Below are 20571 nucleotides of genomic sequence, written 5' to 3' on the forward strand. Positions count from 1 at the left end.
GGGATGAAGGTGGCATCAGCTGAGGTTTTAGCTGGACTGTTTGGGCATTAAGGATGAAGATCAAGGCCCCACAGGTGGGTTTAAGCTAGTCTCCTTGTCAGTCCTACACCTGGTGGGGTGGTCGAGATGTTGCTGTGGGTGGTCACTCCCTCTTGGGCATTTGAGGAATGACCTCATTTTCCCCCTGAACGTCAGATGCTGCCTTTCACCCGAGGGTCCCCTGCCCCAGGAAGCACAATTCACTTCTCAGTTGGATGCCCGGGCAGAGGCTCAGGAGGCACCATGGGCTCGCTCTGCAGCGTGGGGAGGGGCGCAGCCGTTATAGGCAGGGGTAGCTGGAGTCCCACCTACCCCGGCCCCTCTAATACTGTAGTACCGTCCATTGAGCGTGCACAAATCTCCCCCTGCCTGGGTGCTGGGCGGGGAGTGCATTGCCAATGGTGCAGGCTGCAGCTGAAGGCTTTTGCTTCCTGTGTCCTTGCTGCAGGCTGACAGGACCTTGGAGAAGATGACGGTGAGACCACCTGAGTCCCTCTTCTGAGTCAGCCCTTGCCTGGTGTGCTATGGCTCTACATGGCCTCTGCAGGACCGGAACACTATAGCATAGACCTCAAAAAGGGAAGCAACTTCCAACTCCCCGTTCCAGCTGCGGAGAGACCCCTCAAGAGCCAGGCCTGGTTCCTCGCTCAGCAGCAGGTGAAGCCCATCTGGAAGCTAGGAAGAAAGCATGTGAGTACTTTCCAAGACCACAGGCCACTCCACTCAGGGATCCCTCCCCAGCGCGCCTGCTTCTTGTACCCAGTCTCGTTATGCAGCAGTCACCTGAGTGACCGAAGCCTGCCCCTCTCCCGGTCCCCGCCTCATCCCTTCCCGGACCTCGCTGGGAGCACGTTGCTGTATCGGCGCTCGTACTTCAGACACAAGCCCTACCAGCGGCTCGAGTCCATCTGCGTACGGTCCAGTGCTTTGGAGAGCCGACAGCTTCCTTTCCCACCCAGAGGGCTCCAGGCTGACCACGGCATGGCATCCTCGGCGGTGGAACCATTTCCCCGGCCGAGTGCAGCTGGGGAGCAGGCCGGCTCAGGGGGGAAATGCACTCCTCTAGGCTCAGGTAAACAAACGTCCGGCCAGTACAAACCAGTGCTAAACAATAACTCCTTCCTACGGCCAAACAGTGCTAAAGTGCCTTCACTGCAGTCGCCAGAGAACAAGAAACTGAAGAACACCCCCAGGTCTCCGGCGATATCTTGGTCCCATTGTGGGGGGACCGGGGACGGCTCCTCCATGAGTCTGGAGGACAGATCTGGGAAAGGCAATGGCCTTGTGCTGGAGCAAACCACCCCCATGTCCCGCCTGTCTCCAGTTCAGCCCAACGTGGCCTTCCGAGCCGAGCAAAGCTCTTGGCACTTGGAGGACAGTGAGAGCCGGGTGCAGACTTTAAAAGCCAAGGAACGAGAGATCCGGCTCACAGAGGCCGTGAGGAAACTGAGCAGGAAGGTTACCTACAACGAATTCGGCCACAGGATTGAGACCTCCTGCCTCATGAACACGGGCTTCCAGTACAACCTATTCAATAGGAACAGCCGCTGGAAACAGCATCTCCTCGCCCAGCTGAGCCCAAGAGAAACGACCGCCCCCTTCAACTTGGAGCTGGGTAACCGGTGCCTAAGCAGTAACCTGAGCCTGGCTGGCCCTAACATTGCCGCCGTCTGCACTAAACGAATAAGCGTCCGCCTCTTAGCCTCCAATTCTGACTCTTGGGACCCCAGCGCACCCTGTCGGACTGTGAACTTCCTGGGCCCGAGCAGTGGAGACCTGGTGGGGAAAACCGAACCAGCCCACCATGCTGACATCTCCGCGGTAGCAGCTCAGATGTCCACCATCCAGCTGAGCAAGGATGCGAAGTGGGAGCAGGCCGCTCCCCTGAGAGAGCCAGAGTGAGTACCCTGGTAAAAGTTCTCTGTGATCTCTCCTTTGTGGGGGTCAGCTGGGCTGCTGCCGCCTTGGTCCCTCTGCATGTCTCAGCAGGCATAGCCTGCATTTCTCTGTGTCCTGAGAGCCGTTCCAGATCCACACTCGGGTGTGGACTCTTCTGGGCAGCTGGTTGCTTGAGAATGCAGCAGGTTACCACGGAGCACTGTTGCCATGTGCCATGATCTGTTATAGCTGTCGAACTGAGAGAAGCCATGTGCCCCAGACCGGGAATCGGCCAGCTTGCCTGGCTTCTGTCCCTGGTTCTGCCCCTAACTCCCTTGAGCCAGTCTCTTCACTGCCCATCCGTGCCTCGGTTTCCCCCTCTGTCAGTTATATGGCCTCCCCTTTGGGAAGAGCTGTCTGCGTACTAAGTAGGTAACACTGCTGTAGCATGGCATTAGGCAGCTGCCAGCTGGCTCAGCGGTTTTTTTTCAAGCACGAATGCCCGTGTGCGGTAGCAGTTTCCTGATCTGTGCTAAGAACCAGTAGCCCTGTGGTGCAGACGGGGTTGCTCAGGTTGGTCTCCTGTGCTAATAACAAACATTTAGACAGAGGCAACTGTTTAATTGGACCTGCTAACGATGAAAGGGAAGTGCCCTGAGCTTCGGAGAACCTGTCTCTCTGCAGGGACGAATGGCAGGTGAACTGTCAGGTGGTGGGTAAAGCTTCAGGACTAAATCCCAGATCAAAGAGACCTCGCTATCTTTGCAGCTTCCCCAGTGATCTGCCAGGCTCACTCTGCTTCCCATGTGTGGAGGATGTTCAGCCTTTGCAGTCAGGGGCCTTTGCTTGTCTTTGCTCCAGTAAAGGGGGTTCCTGTAGCTGTTTGCTCAGTTCTCAGGACACTGGTGCCGAAGCGTGTCTGAAAATCGAGCACGTGTGTCTCGGCGCCAGCATAAAGTACATATTATGCCATATTCATATCAGAGCCATATTTCTATGATGAATATGGGATGTAATGTCACAACAAGTACCTTGGCTCCCTTGAAGTGCTGCCCTGCGTCCTCTCCCCTCCTCTGAGTCTTGGAGGTGCCCTGGGGATCTGTGTAGCAAAGATAGAGCGGGGCAGCCATACAACCCCAGGTGTCACGCTCTAGCCAGCCCGCCTTGGTGTCATATACATCAGCCCGGGCACGTGGTGGAGATCCTTCTCGAGGGCTGTGAAGGTGCCTCTGTGGTGCTGTGATGGAGACAAGCCGCGTGTGCTGCTGCATGTCTGGACTTTACTCTTTATTGTGTTCCAGGGCGACCGTCAACCTGCCCCTGCTCAACCCCGGGGAGCCCGAAGCCGATGCAGAAGAAGAGCTTCCTGATGGCCTGGAAGACGGCTGCAGTCAGGATGAGGAGGAAGAGGAGGGTTAGTGCGGCTGTGCCGAGGAGAGCTGGGGGGATAGGGCATGACTGGGGGTCGGTGAGTGGTGTTCTCCTCCCTTGCCAAACGAGCTGGCTGAGGACGCTCATTTGGGCTGTGAAGAGCTGGGTGTGAGTGAGGCTATGGCTCCTCAGGAAGATCTGACCCAGTTCCCCCCCAGTGGAACTGGGGTACCACTGAGCCCTCTGTTTCACCAGCCCGGGCCCCCTCTCACCCCGTGATGCCATGACAAGCTGCAGTCCCCTCCAGGAGTTGTACTCACACGGGCAGGACAAACCAGCTGCAGGCACATGAAGCCTTCTCAGCCACTCAAGAACTGACAATCATAGAATCACAGAATACCAGGGTTGGAAGGGACCTCCGGAGGTATCTAGTCCCACGCCCTGCTCAAAGCAGGACCAGTCCCCGGCTCCAGAGTGAGTGAGGCTCCAGCCAGAATACCCCCAGCCTTGGACCCCGGAGCTGTATCATTCCGCCCTGGTCAAAAGCCTGACCAGTGTCTGAGTTATTACCCAGCCTTGAATGAAGCAGTGTCTCACTCTGTCAGATAATATAAAGTCCCCAAGGTTTCATACATAGGCAGGCCTCCTTTTTTCCTGTCTGGGACCAGCACTTCCCCCAGTTCCGTCTTTGGTCCTCAGGTGTTTCCGGGTGTGGTGTGGGGCGTGAGGCCCCCTGGTGATGTCATTTCCCCCTTTTATAGCTTATTCCATGTGGCAGGAACCCCTTTGTTTAAAGCTAAGCTGCCAGCCCATTTTGTGCGAAAATACAGGTACCAGAATGGAGTTACTAGGTGCGGCTAAGCCTTTCCCTGGCCCCTTGTCGTTGCTGATGAGCCGTTTCCTTTGGCTAGTCCGTTCACAGTGTGCTGCCTCGGCTAAATGCAGCCCCCAGGAGCAAACACCTGGATACACGCACGCAGTCAGTGTCCATAACTTCAGATGCAAAAATGATACTTTGTGCCTACAAATGGGATAATCCTATTCAGCAAACCGTAACTTTTCCATCGACACCTCACGTGATCCAGTGTACAAGATATAGTCTGATCCTATCACTCTGCTGTATGTGGGTGCAGAGTGTCACACCGGTATTTCGGATGCTCTGCCCCAGAATTAGAGCTGGTTTGTGGCTGAGTGTAGATGCAGGGCCTTGTGGGGCATTGAACAGGAATTGTTTGAACCTCTTGTGCGTATCCACCTGGCCAGTTTCCTGCGATCACTTGGGGGTGGCAGGGAGGCTGTGAGAGCATCGGTGGCCCTGGGTTTTCAGACTCTTTCCCTCATCTCCAACCTGCCCAGGAGCCCCCAGTCCTTGTCTAATGGAGTCTCTCCTCCTCCTGCAGGCGAGTCGGACAGCTCCTCCGTCACAGGCTTATCGCCCAACGGCTCTGTGGCTCTAATTTCCAGGTTAGTTGCTCCAAACGGTGCCCTACAGCAGAAGGGAGCCCTCCTTGGCAGAGGGGAGCCATTTTGGTTTGGGATACAGAGTACGTGTAGTGACTGGCTTTCAGATCAAAGTCAGCTGATTGGAGACTAGGGCATTCTGTCCCCCGTATGGACCAGTCTGCAGATACCTTCAATGAGAGACACCTGTTCACTAGCCGCAGGGTAACGCACCTGTCTTCAGTTCACTCCCGTCCCTTCGTTACTCCTGGGCACAAGTTGAGATTTGCCTGACAGCTGCCTGGCCACTGGCCAAGGAGCTTTGCTTGCGAATGTCCCGAATGGCCCACGTGCCTGGCCCTGCCTGGCCTCTGGGCTCCTGCAGTAGGGAGTGACTACGTCGTGGAGCCGGCACGTTCCTCTGAGCCCTCGGAAGTGGCCTCCTGGCAGGAAGAGGGGCATTTGCTCTGACACCGCATATGCGGCTAAACTGGGCCTCGCGCTCCAGGCCGTCAGTGGGCTGCCTTCCGCCATCACTAAACCCCTCAGGAAATGGAGCACGGGAAAGCTGCTGAAGCTGTTGCAGCAGGTGTCCCCAGTGAGGGGTGAAAACTGATGGGAGGGACAGTCCTGCCCCGTGTGAGTGTAACTTCCCTGCGGCTGGCTGATTGGGAGGGCTGGCTTTGTCCCCTGCTGGCAGCTGGAAAAGGGCAGATCTAGGCACTGCAGGTCACTTTGGGTAGCTTCCCCCTCCGGTCAGGACAATGGAGTTCCACCCCACTCCTCCTTTTCTAGCAGCCAGGCTCCCTTGCCGCCCTGGAGCAGAAACCGATCTGCTCAGCCTGTCCCTGACCGGCTTCAGGGCCTTAGATCCCTTCCTGATGCCTGTTGCGTCACAGAGTCTCTGAGCCCAGGGGGTGAATTGCAGGGAGCTGGTACTGAGAGAGGCTGCCGGGGAGCTGTCCTGGTGTCTGGCTTCCTGGCAGGCTTCCCATTTCTCTGGACCTGTTGCCAGGGCCACGTCTCTTGTCTCAGAACAGCCCACCCTCCTCGCCCTCCCTCCCTCCCTCCCTCCCTTTGTTTTCCAGGAATTGTCTTGAGTGTTTGACCCAGCCGCTGGAGGCCCGAGAGCGGATCCTCAAACCAGCTCTCATATGCAGTTTATTCCCCACCGTGCCTCCAACCATCTACTTCAGTACTCGGGACGAGAAAGGTGAGCTGGGTCTGAGTGCCGAGAGCAGAAAGGGGCAAGGAGGAACCGGGAGCCCGGGCGGGGAGTGGAGGGAACAGGAAGTTGCCGTGTGCTGGAATGACTGTGGGGAGCAGTAATGCTGGCTGGGTGCTCCCTTCTCAGCCTGGGTAAAAGAACAAATTACCCCCTCTATGAAATTAAAGGAACAAACTAAAATGGCCACTCCCACTTCCTGTAAGAATTAACCTGTGGAACTCCCTGCCGCATGTTATTGAGGGAAACAGGTGTGCAGGGTTAAAATACCCAAAGGGGTTGGAAATGGCTATGGCTAAGATCTTCTGCAGTGAGGTTGGAGAGGGGAAGCCCTCAGGGCAGCAGCTGATCACGAGGTGGTGCCAAGAATCCAGCTCTCCCCCTTTGCAGAGTAAATGTCATTCAAGGGGGTCTTGCTCCTTTCTCTGAAGATCTGACGTTTTTAGGTTCCAGAGGCTGCTGATGCAGGATAGTGGCTGAGATCGCAGTCCCTAGAGCAGGGGTGGCCAGCCTGGGGTTCCGGAGCCACGTGCGGCTCTTCAGAGGTTAATATTCGGCTCCTTGCATAGGTGCTGACTTGGGGGCTGGAGCTACAGGTGCCAACTTTCCAATGTGCCGGGGGTGCTCACTGCTCAACCGTCTGCTCTGCCCCCACTCCGCCCCTTCCCCCGAACATGCTGTGTCCTCCTTCCTCCCCCTACCCCCCAGAGCCTCCTGCACACGCACAAGAGCTAATCATGGCAGGCCGGAGGCATGGGGGAGAGAGGGTGGGGAGTGGATGGGGGACTCTTTGGCGATGTACACTGGTAAATTCTGTCTCCTTCTGGGGCTCAGGTTGGCCGCCCCTGCCCTAGAGCGTTAGCCAACGGGAAGAGAGCAGGTGTTACACACATTGGTGGGCAGAGCTCTGGGGTAACTGGCAGCCCATCCCCTGCTCGGAAGGTTCCAAGTGCTGTAGTGGGCTTAAGAGCACGGAGCAGCTGTCTGCAGCCTTCCCGGCGTGGGAGGACAAGGGGCACCTTGCTACGAGGGTCTGCGACACTAGATGGATTGGTCCGTTTGACGTAAGGGACCGAGCCCCGCTGGGTGGTGCTCCACCCACTCGATTCCCTTCGGCTACCTCCCTCCATGCCGTGCCCTCCTGTAACTTTACCTGCTTGAGCTTTAAGTGGTCTGAGCTTTGCACAGAGCTCGCCTTTACCTTTCCCCCAGACCGGCAATCAGCTGGCCCCGATTCACCCGTCAATATAAGCTTGTAAATTCCTTCAGGACAGACGGGGCTACAGAAAAGTTAGCTCTCGTGTTTTCCCTTGGCCCTGACATTTGCAATCACTTCCTTCCCTGCCAGTGGAGAAGCTCCCCTGGGAGCAGAGGAAGCTGCTGCGATGGAAGATGAGCACTGTCACCCCCAACATTGTGAAGCAAACCATCGGCAGGTCCCACTTCAAAGTCAGCAAGAGTACGTCGGCTGAGTTGGCAGGCGCTGGGGCTGTGGGGCCGTGGTGGGCTCCCTCTCCCAGCCTGGAGGGGAAGGCGTCTCATCCTGCTTCCCACAAAGGGGGAAACTGAGGGCAGTTCTGCTCTGGTCCTGTGCTGGCCTTTTTGCTGCTGGAGACTAGAATTCGGTTAAGTGACTGTAGAATACACGTCGTGGTCTCGGCCTTGTCCCTCAGGCACGTGGCCCGCGCTGCAAAGGTCTTTGCAGAGGATGGTTTCACCAGCTGTTTCTGCTTGACATGCACAGGGCAGGTTACGCTCGGGGCCGAGGGACGTGAGTAGAGCTCTGTGTGGGGAGCAGAGCAGGACTAGCCGGTGTGCATCAGCATAGCCACAGGGAGCTTGCACAGAGCCTGCCTCTAGCTGCTGCTGTTGCTGCATTCGTGAAAACTTTGAAATGGCTCCCGAAATTTCAAACCCAGCAGTGCTGCTGCATCTTCTTGCTCAGCGGTTTGTTCCCTCTGTGCACTGGGGAAGGGGAAGCAGTCGTGCCTGGTGATTTGGGTGTAACACATGAACACAGCGCTTCTGCTGGCATGCAAGTCTGAAACGAGGGGGCAAGGAGAAGCTGCCGTATATCATTCAGCCCATCTTTTCCCCTAGAGTGTGTCCTGCCAGGCTTTGACCAGTCTAGCCATGGGGCTCCTACTTGTGTCAGGACACCTGTCCTCAGCCCCATGCATAGGGAGTATAAGAAGATACCAGCAAAGAATCGCTGTAGTATAGTGGAGAGGGAACCAAGAAGTGCTGTATTCTCCCACTGCCTCCCATTAGCTTTGGGCAGGATACTCACCTCTCTGCCTCGGTTTCCCCATCAGTAAAAAGGGGTCTGGTTAAGTGTCTGCCTCCCCGTTTGCTGTGGGAATGAATTCACTAATGTGTGAATGGTGCTTTGAAGATGAGAGGTGCAGTCTGTGTGCTGAGTGCAGGATGTTTCACAGGGAAAGTAGCTACCTAGAAAAGTTGGAGCCTAGCCCGCAGGGTTGGCTTGATGAAGCCAGAGGGGTGTCAGTAGCATGCATGCCTGCTTCCTGCTGGCACTGGCTGGGCCCCTTGGGATGAGTTGGGGAGGGTAATCGCGCATCCTTCTGTAAGATGAAATCTGGGCTGATGGTGAACGTGTCCCCAATTTTGTCTCCTCTTCTCCAGAAAACAGCGACTGGTTGGGCTGCTGGGGCCATCACATGAAGTCGCCTGGCTTCAGAGCCATCAAGGAACATCAGAAGGTATGAAAGCGTTGGGGTTCAGCACATGCGGTGCCATCTGGCTGAGCTGCACTGCTTCCTTGGATAACCATCACTGCGGGCCAAGGAGCTTGGCCATGATGGTACCCTTACGTTGTGCAGTATCAAGACCGTTCCCCCAAATCTCCTGCAGTAACATGTGCTTCTCTTCCTGGGAGAGGAGACGTGATCCCCGACAGACCTAAGGCAGCCAGAGGCTCCCTCTGTAACAGCTGTGCTCCAGGATCCTTGCCACTGGCGCCAGGCGAAGGGTAGTGGAGGAAGATGCGGGTGGGGGGTGTGTTTGAGGGAAGGTACGTGTAGAGCAAGGGGGACCTGTTTTACTATGTACCATGCGCATCTAGTCTGATCCTTGTTGGGTGAAATCTCCAAACTCACCTTGGTCTTGTGGCTGAATCCGGGATTTGAACCCAGGGCTGCAGAGGTGCCAGCCTCCTGCGCTGACCCCCACCCCTTTGACCCTAAGCCCCTCTTTCACATTGGCTCAGCATCGTGTTTGCAATGAGGCTGGTGGGGTTCTAGCTTCTGTGTGATGAGCCTGAGTTGGATCCAGATACCACCCTGGTGCGGACTGGACCAATACCGAGAAATATGGGAAGCTACAAACGTGGTTCAATGTCTGGTCAGGCTCTGGGCTGCTGCCAGCTCAGTTGCCATAATGCTTTGCACGATATACATGCAAATCACCAGGAGAGACCTGCTCCAAGTAAATACAGAATTTCTAGCCCGTGAAGTGCCAGCCAAAGAGCGGCATGAGATGTTAGTTCCTGCTGGCCTTGCTCAGGGGGTGGGCTTGGAGGAGAGGGAGGGAGGGTACCCCATGCCTAGGGGCAGTGTGGAGGGGGAAGGCTGGGACATGGCCGCAGAAGGTCACCTCCTTACTGCTGTTTGTTCGGTTCTTTCCCAGTTAAACCACTTCCCTGGCTCATTTCAAATCGGGAGGAAGGATCGTCTGTGGCGCAACCTGTCAAAGATGCAGGCTCGTTTTGGCAAGAAGGAGTTTAACTTCTTCCCCCAGTCCTTCATCCTGCCCCAGGACATCAAGCTGCTGAGGAAGGCCTGGGAGGAGAGCGGTACCCGCCAGAAGTGGATCGTGAAACCAGTAAGAACCAAGTGGGGCTGAGTGACTTACCCTGCTGCCGCTACAGCCAGGTAAACTGATGCCCTCTGGTGTGTGTTTTTTCCAGCCGGCATCGGCCAGAGGCATTGGCATCCAGGTCATCCACAAATGGAGCCAGCTGCCCAAGAGGAGGCCGCTGCTGGTGCAGAGGTGAGTCGGGCTTTCCGGGTGTCCTGTGCTAGTAGCAGGCTGCAAACAGACACTCCCGAGGGAATTCTGCACCAAAACACGAACAGTTCTGCACACAAGATTTTCAAATACTGCATGTTTTGTTTGTCAGAATAACACCATAGTCCCGCCAGTTTTAGTTATTTGGGTAATTCCAAACCTGTCCTCACAAGACAGATGACAGGAAAAGGATTCCGGAAACTTTTTTGACAAATAGATTCCTTACTAGGCTTGTTAATACAGAACTGTGAGTAATTCATTAAAACTACATAAAGAACTGTATTTCCCGCCCCCCCTCCCCTCCGAAGCAATGCAAAGACTTGGGGGGCAGGGGAAATGGAGAAGCTGAGGGAGAGAGAAGGAGCCTGGGAGTGAACCTGAAGGACTTTTGGGGGTGGGTGGGAGGAGTATGGAGCAGGTTTTTTTAGGGGAAGGGGATTTTTAGAGAGTTGGGGAGCCTCCCCCTGTGATGGTGCTTCCCGTGGGAGCCAGCTGAGGTCACTCAATCAGGGTGAACTGCAAACAAAATGGGGCAGACAAACTCCAGACGCTGGTGGTTATTCCAATACTTAGATTTACCAACCAGCACAAAACAGCTTCTATAGTACCTCACTGGTTACTTAGAAGTTTAAACCACACAGTTCCCTTAAAGTGCCCAGCCTCAGGCCTCCATCCAGACACACCTGTCAGATATGATGATGATGCCTGAAAATCTTACCTCATCGTATAAAAGAAAAGGTTCTTCCAATCCCAAAGGATCAGCCACTTACCCAGGTTCAATTATAACTTAGATCTTACCCAAAATACACTCTATAGCCAATTCTTATTAACTAAGCTAAAATTTATTAGAAAAGAAAAGAGAGAGTGTGTTTGTTAAAAGATTAATATACATATAGACTTGAATTCAATTCTTGAGATTCAGATACATAGCAGAGGTGAGCTTGTAGTTGCCAAAGGTCCTTTTAGAAATAGTCCATAAGTTATAGTCCAATTTCCATATTCAGGGTGGCTCCAGTCAATGACTGGGGATCTCAATCCTTGTGGTTTAAGATTTCCCCCTCTTGAAATCCAAAGCAGATCTGAGATGAAGAAGGATCGTGTCCCAGGCTTCTTATACATTTCTAGCAGCCTTCCGGCCTGAGAAAACAATAGGCTTACCTCCTTCTCCCAAACATCCTGGCAATTAGCACAGAGTAATTTACCCATTAAACAGTTCAGATACAGGTTACCACAACCTTCAAAGAGACACACAGACAATAATACTATTTCACTCAAGTATCATCTTAAATGCTAATATTCTCTTTTTTGATCTTTGAATTAAAACTATAGCAATAGACAAGACTTGTTTGCTGACATCCCAAGACCTGAGCAAACACCTCCCCTTCTATCTCTACCAATGCAGACTTGCATTTCAAAGCTCTGTTCATTTACATATCTTGCTAACCAGTTCTTAAGGTTCACCCATGGGTCATGTCAGTCGGTGAGGTGAGTTAATTAACTCTTTCTGGTCCTGTCACCTTTCAGTGAGATATTATATTACACTCATAACATCACACCCCCATGCAGACCCTGGCTGATCCTAGGCTCTCCCCTCAGTCAGGCACATCTGCCCCTCTCCCCATGTGGCCCTGCAGCCCCCTGTCCCCATGTGGCCTTGGCTCAATGCTGGCACCCCACTAACTCCTGAGCCTGCAGCCCAGTCTGCCCCCCTGCCCCGACTAGCCCTTCTGAACCCCAGTCTGTGACCCTCTAGCAGCCTCATGTGCCTCACTCCCCCACCGTCCTGTGCCTCCTAACCTGGCTGTGCAGGCAGGGTGCTGTGAGGAACTCGGCCAGGGGCTAGCTGTTACTGCCGGTCGGCCAGGGGCTGGCTGTTACTGCCGGTCGGCCAGCGGCTATCTTCTCATGTCTTGAAACGCTCCTGCTAGTACAGCCCAGAATATTAGCTTGTTTTGGAACAGTGTTACACTGTTGACTCATATTTAGCTCATGGTCCACTATGACCACCAGATCCCTTTCTGCAGTTCTCCTTCCTAGACGTCCGAAGAAGTGGGCTGTAGCCCATGAAAGCTTATGCTGAAATAAATTTGTTAGTCTCTAAGGTGCCACAAGTCCTCCTGTTCTTTTTGCGGATACAGATTAACACGGCTGCTACTCTGCTACACCCCCCCCCCGCATCCACAAGGCTTGTTACCCTGGCAAAGAAAGCTACTGGGTTGGTCTGACACAATTTGTTCTTGACAGATCCCTGCTGACTGTCACTTATCACCTCATTATCTTCTAGGTGTTTGCAAACCGTTTGCTTAATTATTTGCTCCATTATCTTTCCAGGTACAGAAGTTAAGCTGACTGGTCTGTAATTCCCCGGTTTGTCCTTATTTCCCTTTTTATAGATGGGCACTAGATTTGCCCTTTTCCTGTCCTCTGGAATCTCTCCTGTCTTCCATGACTTCTCAAAGATAATCGCTAGTGGCTCAGATATCTCCTCAGTCAGCCCCTTGAGTGTTGTAGGAGGCATTTCATCAGGCTCTGGTGATTTGAAGACAGCTAACTTGTCAAGTAATTTTTAACTTGTTCTTTCCCTATTTTAGCCTCTGATCCCACTTCATGTTCACTGGCATTCGCTGTATTACACGTCCAGTCACCACCAACCTGCTTGGTGAAAACTGAAACAAAGACATCATGAAGCACCTCCAGCCATTTCCACATTTCCTGTTATTGTCTTTCCCCCCTCATTGAGTAATGGGCCTACTCTGTCCTTGGTCTTCCTCTTGCTTCTAATGTATTTGTAGGATGTTTTCTTGTTACCCTTTACATCCCTAGCTAGTTTGATCTCGTTCTGTGCCTTGGTCTTTCAAATTTTGTCCCTGCAGACTTCTGTTATTTGTTTATAGTCATCCACTGTCATTTGACCTAGTTTCCACTTTTTGTAGGACTCTTTTTTGAGTTTCAGATCATTGAACATCTCCTGGTTAAGCCAGGGTGATCTCTTGCCGGACTTCCTGTCTTTCCTACATAGCTCAGGAAACCTTTATTCCTACTGAAGAATTAACAGCACTGTTGGAAGCTGTGTCCTCCTGCCCATCATTCAGTGGCTCTGTTCTGTAGTTAGAGAGCAGGGCCACAGGGTGAAGAGCTTCTTCCAGAAACACACTTGGAGGAAACCTTCCTCTGTGTGAAACAGTCTGTGGCATACACTGAAATCCTTTCTTCCAGCACCAGCCTCAGATGATCTGTCGGGCAGAAGCTCCAACGTCAGCTCTCCCCCTGTGAAATGCAGGTCGGTTGTCGTGTAGTCCTGGTGGCTTTGTGCTCCAGCCAGCAAAGCTGTGAATTCTGCAGGCAAATCACTCAAACTTCCCCGCGAGGCTGAAATGGAACTGGCTGGAAAATGGAAAATTGTTCCAGCAAAAACTTAAAAAAAATTTCCATCCCAAATTGGGATGAAAATTCAAAAATGTGAAATTTTTCACAGGAAGGGATTGCCAGAAAAATCCAGGAGAACCAAAATTGAATCCTTCAGCTGGCTGCCGGGCCAGATGGGCCTGGTCAATTTCACTGTCGCCCCTGGCAGGAATTGAAATTGACAAGACCCTTCCAGCTGGAGAGCCATGGTTTCAATTTTTTCCAATGGAAGATCAAAACTTTACAGCAAAATTGAAATTTTCCCCCTGGAAAACTGATTTTTGCAAAAAGGGCATTTCTGATGGAAAATCCCCCACCAGTGTTCCCCCCCACACTGAGCTGGGAGTTTGCAGCCTGCTCTGTGTCAGAGGTAGCTCTTTTTGCAACATTCCCCGACCTACAAGTGTGAAAAACCTCGCATATCTCCTAACTGCCTTGTGCAATGAACCTCCCTGCTGCCTCCTCCAGTAGGAAGAAAGCTCAGGTAGAGTGGATTTATTTTGAGACAGGTTGGTTCAAAACAGGGCTCAGAAGGGAATCCATGGGACTGCTGCAGGGTCTCCATCATGGAAAGCTCAGCCCTCAAATTACATTATTCCGGCAGTGATCCTTAGCGCTGCGCCCACCAGCTGCTGCTGCTCTGTGCTTCTCCCAGCACAGAGATGCTGCGTCTCCTGTAGCCGTGTCCAGGGAGGGCCCCCCCGTGCCATGCAGAGTTGATCCACTCACTTGGCTCTCTTGTTCTTTGCAGATACTTGCACAAGCCCTACCTCATTGGCGGGTGCAAGTTTGACCTGAGGATTTATGTTTACGTCACTTGCTACGATCCCCTCAGGATCTACTTGTTCCGGGACGGATTAGTGCGCTTTGCCAGCTGCAAGTAGGTCCCCCGGGGTGAGCGTTGTCTGCCTGGGAGTGGCGCTGGTGGGCTCAGCAGGCGGGAGCCACTCTGCACAGTGCTCCCCAGCGGGACACAGCTTGTGTTGATGGGTTCGATTCTGGGAGGAGGATGCTGGCTGCCCCACGTGCAGCAGAGAGATCACAACGGCGGGTGCTTGGGGCCATCGGAAACAGTGTTCTCCTGTGCCACGGGGCGGTGGGCATAAGGGCCGTGTGCGTGCTCTCTTGGGAGGGAGACTGGGAAACGGGGCAGCGAGGTTGTGTTGGAGCTGGCATTGGAATGCAGCTCCCAGCCCCGCGCCGCTTGGCAGGCCCAGGCTCAGTATCCGACTGACTGTTCCTTGTCCTTCTCCCCGGCCCAGATATTCCTCCTCCATGAAGAGCCTCAGCAACAAGTTCATGCACCTGACCAACTACAGCGTGAACAAGAAGAACACGGAGTACAAATCCAACTCGGACGAGACTGCTTGTCAGGGGCACAAATGGTAGGGGCTGGCGGGGCAGCGCTGGGCAAGGGCAGCTTCGCTGGACGGTATTGTGCTGCTAGTAGCATTGAAATTGTAGTTCTGTGCACGGAGCTCAGAGCACATTGCCAGAGTGCAGCAGCAGCATCCCTGTTTTAGATGGGGAAACTGAGGCAGGGAGCGGGCAAGCAGGCTGGCCAAGAGGGGGGTCACCGGTGGAGCTGGGAATAGAACCTGGGTCTCCTGAGTCCGGCTCGGATTATATGTGTCACACAACTCGCTAAAAGATGCCTTCCCCACCGCGCGCCGCTCTGCTCTGCTCCAGAGCGCTTCCCTTTCCGATCTGCTCTGCGAAGCCTCTCTCAGAACGGCGCCATTGACGCCAGGCTGCAGTTTCAGTTTACGTATAAAAACAACTTTCTCGCTGCCACCCCGACTAACTCTCCCTGGAGTCAGACTCGGGCTGGGTTCTGTCCGGCTCGTGAATCATCCCCTATAGAAACGATTCTGCCAGTCGTTTTCTGCCTGATCAACCTCTGTGCAGCCCTGCTGTCTTCAGACTCTGTCCTCAGTACCCTCTCCACTCCCAGCTCCCACACCTTGGGGTACAGAGGTAGAACAGAGCGTTTTGGGGAGTGGGTGTATTTCTGGGGGCAGAACTGGACTGTGCCCTTGGAACTTGCTTAACAATTCTGATGGATGAGGTTCCAATGCCCCCTCCCGTCGCTCTGCGGCTCTGCCGGGCTCATGGGGACCCAGCCCCTCCCCCGTCGCTCTGCGGCTCTGCCAGGCTCATGGGGACCCAGCCCCTCCCCCCGTTGCTCTGCGGCTCTGCCGGGCTCATGGGGACCCCGCCCCCCCATCGCTCTGCGACTCTGCTGGGCTCATGGGGACCCCCCCCCGTTGTTCTGTGGCTCTGCCGGGCTCATGGGGACCCAGCCCCCCCTCCCCTCCCTTCACTCTGCGGCTCTGCCGGGCTCATGGGGACCCCCCCCCCGGACGCTCTGCGGCACTGCTGGGCTCATAGGGACCCAGCCCCTCCCCCCCCCCCGGTCACCCTGCCGGGCTCATGGGGACCCTGCCCCTCCCCCCCTCCCATCGCTCTGCCGGGCTCATGGGGACCCCGCCCCTCCCCCCCATCGCTCTGCAGCTCTGCCGGGCTCATGGGGACCCCCCCCCCCCGTTGCTCTGTGGCTCTGCCGGGCTCATGGGGACCCAGCCCCCCCCACCCCTTCCCGTCGCTCTGCGGCTCCGCTGGGCTCATGGGGATCCGGACTCCCTTCCCGTCGCTCTGCCAGGCTCATGGGGACCTGGTTTCCTCCCCTTCCCCACCCCCCATCATCCTGCTGGCTCTGCCAGGCTCAGGGAGGACTCAGCCCTCCCCCCACTAGTCGCTCTGCGGGGCTCATGGGGACCCAGCCGCCTCCCCCCATTGCTCTGCCGGGCTCAGAGGAGCAGTGATGACACGTTTGTCTGTTACGTTGCCACAGCTGCCTGACAGCACTGGGGAGCTCTTTCTAATCCCTTCCGAGCAGGCTGCACCCCAAAGTAGGGGGAGGGTTGTTCTGCCAGTGGGTGTCCTCTGATGTGTCCGTTGGCTGCTCTGCTCCGCCAGTTCCCAGGGTGCCATGCTGCTCCTGTCGGGTACAGGCACTGGGCTCTGAGACCCTTCGGAGTGTTACACACGGTGCATGATGCCACTTGCCTGCAGCGTTTCGCCCTGAGACCTGCCGTCCCCATGTTCAAGATGAAGGCGTCTCCTCCCCATGACGTAACCTTTGGGCTCCTGGTCCCTTGCCAATGGGGCCGTCATTGAACAGAGCTTGAGGGGCCCTGGCTGAGCGTCCAGTGGCCTGATCTGCTTCCTGGCCTGCTGGGTGCGGTGTGGGACTCTCCAACCCCGGGGGCTCCTGTTTCCCTCACCCATACGGCCTTGCAGACGCTGCTGCAGCTCGGAAAGGTCTGTTCTTGGAATTGAGCTCGAGCCCGGTAGCTGCCTTGCGAAGGAATACTGGAGGGACCTGGTCCAGCAGGAGACAGCTTGTCAGGTGGCTGCTTTGGGGCGTCCCGCTCAGAGCGTGGTACACGTCTGAGTCTGTTGCCCGACATAGCTCTCATCAGTTCTTTGGTCGTGCCCAACGTCGGAGGGCAGCTGCTTGTGGGAAGGAGAGGGAGTGGGGCTCTTGTTCTGGGAAGGGGGCACTGGCCCTTCCCCCTGGCTGCCCCGCATTGATCGTTTCCTGGTAAGGTGCCCCGCCGTGGCTCCCGTTCCCGGGGGGTGGGGTCAGTGGGACGGCAGAGCGGGGAAGCAGCTCCCAATAGCCTCGGGTTGCTGGGAGGCAGGGCAGCTGGGGTGAGCTCCCCTTGCTCTGTCTCCGCAGGGCACTGAACGCACTCTGGAGCTACCTGAGCCAAAAGGGGGTGAACAGCGAGGCCATCTGGGAGAAGATCAAGGACATCGTTATCAAAACAATCATAGCGTGAGTCCTGGGGCCCCCCCCCCCAGCCTCTCTCTGCAGGAGAGGCCACAGCACTTGGGGCTGTTGGCAGCCAATTTCTGATCTCGCTGTGCTCGAAAGCCCCCGTCTCCTGGCTGTCTCGCTAGAACCCTCCCTTCGTCCAGCACTGTCCTCCAAGCCACAATGGCAGCCAGAGATCAATGGCCATCTAGCCATGGGGCCAGACCCGCCGATTAGATCCGGCCTGCCCGTTGGGAAGTTTAGATCCCGCCTCTCTCTGCTTCCTGCAGCAAATCTGTCAGGACTGGTTCTCAGGACAACCCCGGGGGTGGGTGTGTGTTCTCCTCTCCATGGCACCTGCTGGAAGGCACAGGGCCCTTCGTGCCAGTGGAAAGAAGCCAGTGAGAGTAGTGACCTTGTGTGCACAGCAGGGGACGAGGCCTTTGAGTGCTTTGTTCGCTGACCCCTCTCTGGATGGGGAAGGAGGGAGGGAGGAAGGTTCTCTTGTGCGGGGGGCGGGATCTTATTCTTAAAGCAGATCCTCCCAGCCTGGGCCTGGAAGTGGCTTCTTGCAATCTGCTCTGGGGGAGTCACTCGGGACCTAACTTCAGCCCCAGGCATGGTGGTGTACTGCGCTGCTGCTCCACACGGGGCTGGCCTGGCATTCATTCCGCTCCCCGAGAGTGCGTTGAAACGCCTGGGGCATAGCCCCAGCAGCAGTGAGACAGCTGGGAACATGCGAGTGGCTCGGTGACCTACCCATCCGAAACCCAGCGTCTGCTCTCCTGCCATCAGGTCTGAGCCCTACGTGAACAGCCTGGTGAAAATGTACGTGCGGCGTCCATCCTGCTGCCACGAGCTCTTCGGCTTCGATGTCATGCTGGACGAGAACCTCAAGCCATGGATCTTGGAAGTGAACATCTCCCCCAGGTAGGCGGCTGGCGTTCCCCTGCCTCGCTCTGTCCCTAGCTAGCCCCATGCCCCTGTCTGCGATCAAAGACGCACGCTGCCGCTCGCCGAACCCTGCTTTGTGTTGTGGGAGCGCGACTCATTCCTGAGAACGGACTTCCTGTGTGTTCTTGGTCCTGGCAGCTTTCTCTGGTGCCCCAGTGCTGGGATTGGGTGAGCCAGTCCCCGCATAAGAACTGGAGTGTTCACTCCTGACTCGGGGGTACTAAACCTCTGCAATTGGAGATGTGCCCTGGTCATGATGCTGACCCATCCGTTCTTTAAGTGTGAGCACCCTGCCCTCCCCTTACCTAATCCACCTCTCAAAGGAAGGCACCGCATTGTTTGAGACGCTGCGTCTCATACCCCCAGGGGCAGGGCAACAAGGCTGCGGCCTAGTTAGACCTGGCGAGCGTAGATGTCTGTAGGTCACGGTGAGCAGCATGCCTCCGCTGCGTGCGGCCAGGGAAGAGAGAAGCCCTCCCGCTCTGTGAGCTGAGTGTCTGGCCCTTGGGTCCCGAAGGAATTCCCTGCACACAGCATGGCTGACATGGCTTTTGCTGATGCATCCTGAAGTAGGAGCCGGGGCTAGATGAAGCGGTGGGTCAGAGGTGGCTCGGCAGTTCCTATGTTCCAGACGGCAGAAGCGAAAGTTACAACTGTCTCGCGGCTGCCTGCTGACACCAGGGAAAGGAATTGGTGGTTCTAGTTTTTTTGGATGCCTGGGCACAAGTCCTCCCCCTTAGTCAACGTCTTTAGCAGAGAAATGCCCAGCTGACCAGGCAGGGCTTTGAATGGGGGAAGTTGAGGCACATTAATTCAAGGCAGTGAGGCTGCCTGTGCTGTCCCTTGCTCTGTGGAGAGGGGGCGCTAGACCCCAGCATTAAATCAAACAGAACCCAGACAGGCCCCATGAATGGCTCTCCAGCTGGGGAAGGCAGGCTGGACTGCTGGAGCCTCCAGCCTGGAGCTCAGGCAGATCCATTCGATTTCCTCACAGCCTCCATTCCAGTTCGCCACTGGACGTGAGCATCAAGGGCCAGATGATCCGGGATCTCCTCAACCTGGCTGGCTTTGTTCTTCCCAACGTGGATGACGTGGCGTCGGGCTCAGGGAGTGCCAGCAGCTCCACCATCAGGTCAGGGCGAGGCTTGAGCAGGGCCCGGCTGTGTGGCCTCTTCCTTCCTGGGACGGACATGCCCAGCTGCAGATGCTCTGTGGCATCCCCCCCTTCCCTCCCCCCCCAGAGGCTCCAAGCAAGGCTGACCTAGGGTTGCCAGGTGCCCAGGTTGTGACCGTAAAGTCTGATGGAAAAGGGGATCTGACAGTGTCCCATCAGATCTAGGGCCCGGACACCCAAAGTCTGGTTCCTGTTGTTGCGGGAGGCACCAGCTCCTCAGCTGCACCAGCCCATTCTCAGCTCCCAGCCCAGCTCCGCAGGCCAGTCCCTCCCGATCCGACCCGGGCAGAGGGGAGAAGAGGAGTGAATGGGGGCGGGGCCTTGGGGGAGGGGGCAGAGGAGGGTCTGACACGCCTACTGGAGTCTCCGCTTTTTAAATGTTACAAAGTTGGCGACCCTAGGCTGGCCCATGGGAATGTGACCTGCAGCTGCCCTGATCTTAGCCCACGGGGGTAGCTGCAGAGCGCCGGCTCCATTAGCTGTGAGCTTCTCCTATCGCCAGAGCCACCCACTACATTTCCCGGCAGGCGTTTCAACTCAAAGGCCTTAGATTTGAATCAGCCCTTTGCAGTTTCTCTGTGTTCCCGCTAGCTGCAGTGCGACCAGGTTCAATGCATCCAGGGCCTGAGCTGTAGATCCATCCATCGGAGAGGATGGGCCATTCTCGGTGCTGTCACCACATTCAACGGCTCCTCTTCCTGGCGGGGCGGGGAGGTTCCTGCTGTGTCTGAGCGCTCTGGCGACCGCAGAAGGACATCGAGGAGGGGAGATGATCCGGGGCACTGGCCGTACCTCTGGCCAGTCTGGAGCCTGTTGTCCCTGGCAGTGGCTACCAGTGGGCACGGGTCCAGGTGTTTAAGGGTCTGTACAGAACTGGCAGTTGTGGCTGTAACTGCAAGTTCATATGAGCAGTTGTGGCTGTTCAGTTTGCAGGAGCCTCTTTCCCTGCCCCTCTGAATCTGCCGCCTCCAGTGTGTGTTCAGGGACTGTCGCACAGTCACTGGCTGCTTGTGTGTTTCTTACGGCTCTGTGCTGATCTGCAGCCACTCCCCTTTGGCTTTTATTAAAGGGAAAGGAGGTGGGAGGAGAGTGCTGCCCGCTCTTCGATCCGGGGTGAACAGCCAAGGAGGGGGATCAAATTCCGTTCCAGCTCTTCTTTCTGCCAGCTCCTGTGTGAGGAGTGTTCATGTACCCACGGTGCCCCCACACTTCCACTGCCACGGGCCGACCAGA

General features: G+C 55.7%; 2 protein-coding genes across 3 annotated transcripts in view; both read left to right on the forward strand.

Moving 5' to 3' along the window:
- The window catches only part of TTLL4 (tubulin tyrosine ligase like 4), a 38372-nt gene extending 18725 nt beyond the window's left edge, over nucleotides 1-19647 (forward strand). For both annotated transcript variants that reach the window (XM_030579352.1, XM_030579353.1), the window contains exons 2-14: nucleotides 488-1937; nucleotides 3219-3331; nucleotides 4689-4752; nucleotides 5817-5941; nucleotides 7302-7412; nucleotides 8600-8676; nucleotides 9602-9796; nucleotides 9882-9964; nucleotides 14139-14267; nucleotides 14650-14772; nucleotides 17133-17231; nucleotides 18006-18140; nucleotides 19159-19647. In XM_030579352.1, coding sequence (XP_030435212.1) covers nucleotides 574-1937; nucleotides 3219-3331; nucleotides 4689-4752; nucleotides 5817-5941; nucleotides 7302-7412; nucleotides 8600-8676; nucleotides 9602-9796; nucleotides 9882-9964; nucleotides 14139-14267; nucleotides 14650-14772; nucleotides 17133-17231; nucleotides 18006-18140; nucleotides 19159-19429 — 2889 coding nt within the window. In that variant the 5' untranslated portion in view covers nucleotides 488-573 and the 3' untranslated portion in view covers nucleotides 19430-19647. The remainder of the gene's footprint in view (nucleotides 1-487; nucleotides 1938-3218; nucleotides 3332-4688; nucleotides 4753-5816; nucleotides 5942-7301; nucleotides 7413-8599; nucleotides 8677-9601; nucleotides 9797-9881; nucleotides 9965-14138; nucleotides 14268-14649; nucleotides 14773-17132; nucleotides 17232-18005; nucleotides 18141-19158) is intronic.
- A 460-nt stretch (nucleotides 19648-20107) lies between these two features.
- PRKAG3 (protein kinase AMP-activated non-catalytic subunit gamma 3) overlaps nucleotides 20108-20571 on the forward strand; it is a 9813-nt gene continuing 9349 nt past the window's right edge. Inside the window, exon 1 of the mRNA XM_030579377.1 lies at nucleotides 20108-20126. Within this exon, the coding sequence (XP_030435237.1) occupies nucleotides 20108-20126 (19 nt within the window). The remainder of the gene's footprint in view (nucleotides 20127-20571) is intronic.

This window comes from Gopherus evgoodei, chromosome 11 (genome assembly GCF_007399415.2).
Source record: "Gopherus evgoodei ecotype Sinaloan lineage chromosome 11, rGopEvg1_v1.p, whole genome shotgun sequence".
Taxonomy (NCBI): Eukaryota; Metazoa; Chordata; order Testudines; family Testudinidae; genus Gopherus; species Gopherus evgoodei.